The sequence below is a fragment of the Acanthamoeba castellanii genome (assembly GCF_000313135.1).
Source record: "Acanthamoeba castellanii str. Neff unplaced genomic scaffold scf7180000084746, whole genome shotgun sequence".
Lineage (NCBI taxonomy): Eukaryota > Discosea > Longamoebia > Acanthamoebidae > Acanthamoeba > Acanthamoeba castellanii.
In genome coordinates, this window is record NW_004457568.1 from 107,332 (window position 1) to 113,050 (window position 5,719).

General features: G+C 54.8%; 3 protein-coding genes across 3 annotated transcripts in view; 2 read left to right on the forward strand and 1 right to left on the reverse strand.

Annotated features, from left to right (window-relative positions):
• Nucleotide 1: 1 nt before the first annotated feature.
• ACA1_185570 (Hypothetical protein) lies at nt 2-1,501 on the reverse strand (the record flags this gene model as incomplete). Its single annotated transcript, XM_004342488.1, has 5 exons — nt 2-546; nt 668-787; nt 860-937; nt 1,019-1,284; nt 1,359-1,501. Coding segments are annotated over 5 exons (1,152 nt in total), but the record flags the coding sequence as incomplete, so codon positions are not given.
• A 578-nt stretch (nt 1,502-2,079) lies between these two features.
• ACA1_185580 (FYVE zinc finger domain containing protein) lies at nt 2,080-4,778 on the forward strand (the record flags this gene model as incomplete). The annotated part of the gene is made up of 14 exons (XM_004342489.1): nt 2,080-2,122; nt 2,218-2,352; nt 2,521-2,647; nt 2,761-2,899; nt 3,021-3,092; nt 3,217-3,292; nt 3,385-3,508; nt 3,603-3,695; nt 3,763-3,830; nt 3,906-3,964; nt 4,041-4,133; nt 4,221-4,262; nt 4,360-4,459; nt 4,546-4,778. 14 exons carry the CDS (start codon nt 2,080-2,082, stop codon nt 4,776-4,778), a joined length of 1,404 nt encoding a protein of 467 aa, XP_004342538.1.
• A 148-nt stretch (nt 4,779-4,926) lies between these two features.
• The window catches only part of ACA1_185590 (EF hand domain containing protein), a gene marked incomplete at both ends in the record, with an annotated part of 1,789 nt that continues 996 nt past the window's right edge, over nt 4,927-5,719 (forward strand). The window contains 4 exons of the mRNA XM_004342490.1: nt 4,927-5,007; nt 5,155-5,224; nt 5,357-5,496; nt 5,620-5,691. Of these exons, the coding sequence (XP_004342539.1) occupies nt 4,927-5,007; nt 5,155-5,224; nt 5,357-5,496; nt 5,620-5,691 (363 nt within the window). The remainder of the gene's footprint in view (nt 5,008-5,154; nt 5,225-5,356; nt 5,497-5,619; nt 5,692-5,719) is intronic.

Below are 5,719 nucleotides of genomic sequence, written 5' to 3' on the forward strand. Positions count from 1 at the left end.
CATCGTCGTCGTGTTCGCGCTTGACCTGGCGTGACTGCTCACCGTTCGCGCACACCTTGCTGCTTCGGTCGGACTCGTCGGCCTTGACCTCAACCTCTCCATCGTCGTCGCGCTTCCTCTTCCCGCGGGCGGTTGCCAAGGGCGCGGCAGGAGTGAGGAGAGGTGACGAAGAGAGCGCAGAGGAAGAAACTGATGAGCCTCGAGAAGAAGTCGAAGGAGAAGAAGACGAAGGTGAAGCAGAGGAGGTGCGCTGCGAGGCGTAGATGCGCCGGTCCTGCGGCTCCAGCTTCGCTCGGTAGGGCGACGTGGGTGGCGGCAGGGACGGAGTGGAGAAGGAAGAGGAGGAAGAGGGAGAGCGCTCGGGCTTGACACCACCGCTCTCGTCCCCACGCTTGATGCTCTGAATGAAGCTCTCGATGCGTGGCTGCTTGATGACTGGGGACCGCGGCTGTTGCGGACGCTGTGGCGATGATGATGGCGAGCTGCGCTTGGCTCGCAGCTCGAGCCGCTGTATGCACTCGGGCGAGTTGTTATTCACGTTGCCGACTGCATACACAACACACAACACACAACACACAACACGACACGACTTGACACGTGAGCGAGCTGAAGCCCACAAGGGCTTGACGTCGAGCCATGTGGTCAAGTGAGGTAACTTGGCGCGTACCGAGACTTGGTACGGGGTACCACTCCAGCCCTGGGTCCGGCTTCAGCTGCGCCAGGGCCTCGTCGCTCGAGTACTTACCCGTGCGCAGCCAAATCTCGATGCCGGCTTCGTCAAGGATCACTACAAGAGACAAGCAAGCAGAGCTTAGCGAGTGGCGTATGTAGGATGTGCTGAGATTATTCATATTCATACCTGGCATGCGCTCATGACACCAAGCGAGGTTGGGAGCCGCGGCAGTTGTGATCATTGTGAAGGTCAACAGTTCATTGCCTGCAGCGGAAACGACATCAACGTCAGAAGTGCTGGCCATGCGGGACGCACCACAAACAACAACAAGAAAGGCGATGGCACCTTGTGAGTCCTTCCAGCAGTCGTAGAGGCCGGCCAAGGCCAACAGCTTGCGGTCGGGGCGTTGGAAGAAGAAGGGCTGCTTGGCCTGCACGCCGGGCGAGGGGGTCGAGCACTCCCACTCGAAGTAGCCCTCGATCACCACGACGCACCGTTTGCTGGGGATGAGGTCCTTGTAGCTTCGCTTGACCTTCAGCGTCTCTGCACGTGCGTTGCTCATCTTGTAGAGACGGTTGTCGCCGACCTTGGACCAGAACGGAACCAAGCCCCTTTTTCCATTTACAACATCTTTGTGAGGTCAAATCTGCCATTCAATTCAATTTGATTGATGAGGGATGGCTACCATTTCATGCTGGCCATTTCTCTTTTGCAATCTGTATCGTTGCCAGTGGTGCAGTAGACGACAGGCAGATGAGCGCCGGGGGCCAGGTTGTACCCTGGGTCGTACTTGTCCTTGTCGCGCCAACGACCGCCCGACACGCCCATCGTTTTTTGGATGACATCCGGCGCCAGCGAGCAGCACGCCCTGCCACACATCTTTCGGGAAGGGCACAGTACTGCCTTGACCGTCGAGAGGGCAACAGGTCTTGTTGATGCAATTGGCGCTGATTCAAGTGCTATTTGCGCCCCACAATTTGATTTCTTCGAAATTTTAAGCAAACACAACTTTTTTTCACTTTTATCGAACTCTTGGCAGCTGGTTCTGTTGCGTCGTGTGGGCTCTCTTGTTGTTTGCATTGCTGCCACCAGGACGTGGGGCCTATGTTCATCTTCTTCGCTCTGCCCTCTGCCGCTCAGAGCGAAATAAAATGCAGAGAGCGGAGAATGCGAGAGAATGGTAGCCTGGGCGGCGGGAGACTAGCAGCGACCCCAATCGGGGCGACGAAAGACAGCAACTGCTCGTACGCGTCACCTGCCAAGAACTGACGGTGGCCAAGAAGCACACAAAGCTCCAGAGCTGAGGAAGAAGCAAAAGGTGGTGTAAATACGCGCACTCGTCCACAACGATCACGAGATCACAAGATCTCAATCGATTAATCCCCAGGCAACGATTCAATTTGAAGATGGCGCAAACCGCAGTACTCCATGATCCCCTCTCAGAATTCGGTACGCAGGCGATCTCAGATCTCACAATGTGCTTTCGGGCATTGCGTTGAGTCATAATCTCTGAAATTCGTCCCTCAATTGTTCGCGTCAAACAGGACAAGAAATGAAGGAGGTGAACACGAGTGGCAAGAAGCCTTTCAGCACAGATGAGGAAGATGATGCGCACGCCTCATCTGCAGCCACCACATCGACCAGGAAGAGCACCAGGAGCAAGAGATCGCACAAAGAAGGTCCGACAACATCCACAGAAGCCACGCATTTATTTTTTTGTTTATTATTTATTATTTTGGAAAGATCGTGCTAAAAATTAGTGCTAAAAATAAGATCAAAAATATGCTGAGCCAAATATTGCTTTATCCATATTTATTCTAAATTATGCTCACCTTCCCCACCAACAGAGAAGCTGGAGAAGCCCACGTGGGTGCCCGACGACCAGGCGACCAAGTGCCACAAGTGCGAGACCGCGTTCTCGCTCTTCCACCGCAAGCACCACTGCCGTGGCTGCGGCAACATCTTCTGCATCAAGTACGTCCCTCTCAGGTCGAGCTTACCGTGTGTCAGTTCTGATCTGACCCCTTTAAATCCGGAAAACACATGACGTGGTTTGATCGGTCTGGGGGGTCAATGGCTTCTATTAGGTGCTGTGACCACTGGCTGCTGCCTCCGAAGGAGCTCGAGTACACCACCATCCAGCGGACCTGCCAGTCGTGCTTCAAGCGCCTCTCCTCGCTCAACTTCGAGCGCAACTACGACGAGTGGGGCCGCAAGGACGATCCGGTACGCCTGCCTGCATTCATTTTACTTCCTTGGCTGTCTACGCTCACCGACCGACCGACCGACCGACCGACCGACCGACCGACCAACTGACTGAGCACTCTATTCATTTTATTCTTCTCAGGCGATCGTTCTGGTCCATGGCGCCTGCGGTACGCGCAAGAACTGGTTCTTGCTCGGCCCCGCCCTGGCGGAGGTTCGTCTCCTTTTCCTGATCTCGGCTCTGTGCTACCTGCGTTCGTGTGTGTTGTGCGTGGTGTGTGTGTGTGTGTCACACCACTAAACCGCGCAATCTCCTGCTACTGCTGCATGATCAACAGAAAGGCTATCATGTGATCGCGCCTGATATGCCCGAGCACGGTGCGCGCTACGAGGAGAAGCTCTACATGAACAGCGGTACGCGGCCAAACGGAATCTATTACCTGCGCCAAGTGTGGGCCGAGCTGACTTGGCAATTCCAATCATGGCCCGTCGGTTGCTCACTGCAGCTATTGAGGCGGTGGCGGACATGATCCACTACTATGTTCCCTCCAAGAAGGCGCTGGTGTTCGGCTACTCCATGGGCGGCTACATCGCGATGGCCTTTGGCGCCAAGTACCCCGAACTCTGCCGGTACACTCAGCTGCTACCACCACAATTCAATTTAATTACAATTTGCGTTGTGGTCCATCGTCGTTGACGTGTTGTTGGTTCTGGGACGGCGCAGCGGCTTGATCATCGGCGGCGCTGGCACGGACATGAGGAAGGACCGCTCCATGCTCGAGTGGATGGGCACCTACTACAAACTTCTCTCCAATAAGTACGACACATCTTTGTTTCTTTATATTTATTTATATTTATTTATTTACGGTAAAAATCGCTTGCAGGTCGAAGACTTCCCTCGAGAAGACCTGGCACGACACTCCCTTGATCGCGGCCAAGGTGGAGGAAGACGGTACCGTTCCCACAATGCTTGGCTCTCATGGCGCGTTACCTCGGCTGACCTCTGTGTTCCGCTTTCGCGTTGTAGTGCTGAACGAGTACTGCTTGCGCGCGGGCAGCTACTACGAGGCCTGGCCGTCGATTGTCGTATGTTCTCTCTCTTCTCTCTCTTCTCACTTGTCTACGATTCCACCGCGCACTTACACTTGAACAAAACATGCAGAACATGTTGACCTCCGAGAACTATAAGAAGGTGCTGATGCAGGTCAAAGCACCCGTGCTGTTCTTCACCGGCCAGCACGACAGGAGAGATGCGGTACGTGACCTGTCCCGCGGGCTGCTTTCTCTTTCCCCGCAAGTGAGTGCCTGGCACATGCTCACTCCAATCCGCTCGTTCATTCAGGAGCGAAAATGGTTGAACGCCACCACCAACGCCCGCCTCGAGGTATGTCTCCCACGCCCCCACCTGTTGTTGCCTTGCGTCTCGGTTTCTCTTCTCGCTCACCTTCTCGACCGTGTTACGTGTTACACCACACTCACAGGTAATCCCCGATGCCGGTTATATGTGCGTGATCGACAAGCGACACAGGGACAAGGTCAGGGACCTCATCCTCCAGTTTGCCGGCTACGCCTTCTCCCTCAGTACGTGGCCACTCCCTTCACCCCCACAACTGCGCTTACACTGATTCTGATTGACATTGGCATTGTTGTGTGCTCTACCGATGCAGGCAAGGACAAGCGGCAGGACAAGAGGCGCACGCAGGTCCCGCGGGTCCCAAAGGCGGCCACCGAGAAGGGAAAGGAGAAGGAGCAGGACGCTTCGTCATCCGCCACCACCTCGACCAACAAGGAGGAGCAGAAGGTGGAGGAGCAAAAGAAGCCAGAGAGCAAGGAGGAGGCGGAAGAAGAGAAGCCGCAGCCGGAGACCAAGGACGAGAACGCCGAAGAAGAGAAGCCCTGAGCGAAGAAGATCGCGGAGTGTAGAGTAGTCATCAGAGCAGCATCAAATAACAAATAAACTCCTATTTGTTGGGATGAAACTGCTGTTATCTTTTTGTGCTGTTCACGAAATTAAAGGAATATTAAAATAATTTTGTTTAGCCAGAAGTATGGAGCTGGACGAGGACGCAAAGGCAAAGCTGAAGGAGCTGTTCGAGGCACTCGACGAAGACGGCAATGGCAAACTCGACGTATGGAACACCATCGCCTTCTTACTTTGGCTTCGCTCGGTCATTGGGCAGCGGTCTTCGCTTTCGCTTTCGCTTTCGCTTTCGTTCTTTGGGGGGGGGGCTTTGACAATATATATTTTGCGCCTGACACCTGTCAACCTGGCACAGTTGGCCGAGCTGAAGGTGATCCTCAACGACGACGAGAGCGACCGATGCTTCTCCGATGCCCAGCTTTCAAGTGCGCACCACCTGCCATGGGTCCATTTTGTCGTGTGCTTGCGCGTGCGTGTTGCCAACAACCTGCTCACGATGTGGACCATCGCTGCGTGTGTCGTGTGTTCTGTCGTTGCGGTGTTGTGGAGCGCTGCAGTGTTGGTCAAGTCAGTGAGCAAGAAGGGGAAGGTGAGCCTCGATTTCGACGACTTCTTGGCGCTGGTGTCCCACATGCAGGAGCTCCGACTGACCTTCAACGCCATCGACAAGGATGCCAACGGCTCCATCGACCACCAAGTAAACTCCCTCTCTCTCTCTCTCCTGGTGACCGCCATCACCACCTTCGATGCCCATGCGTCGCTCTGCGAGCTCGCATACTTTTCCGTCTGGGATTGATCACCCTAAACGGAACCCATGCAGGAGCTGGAAGAAGCGCTCAGAGAGTTGGGCTTCAAGTTCACGCCTGATCAAGTGAAGCTGTTCCTTCACATGGTACGGACCTTTTGTATGCGCCGTGCTT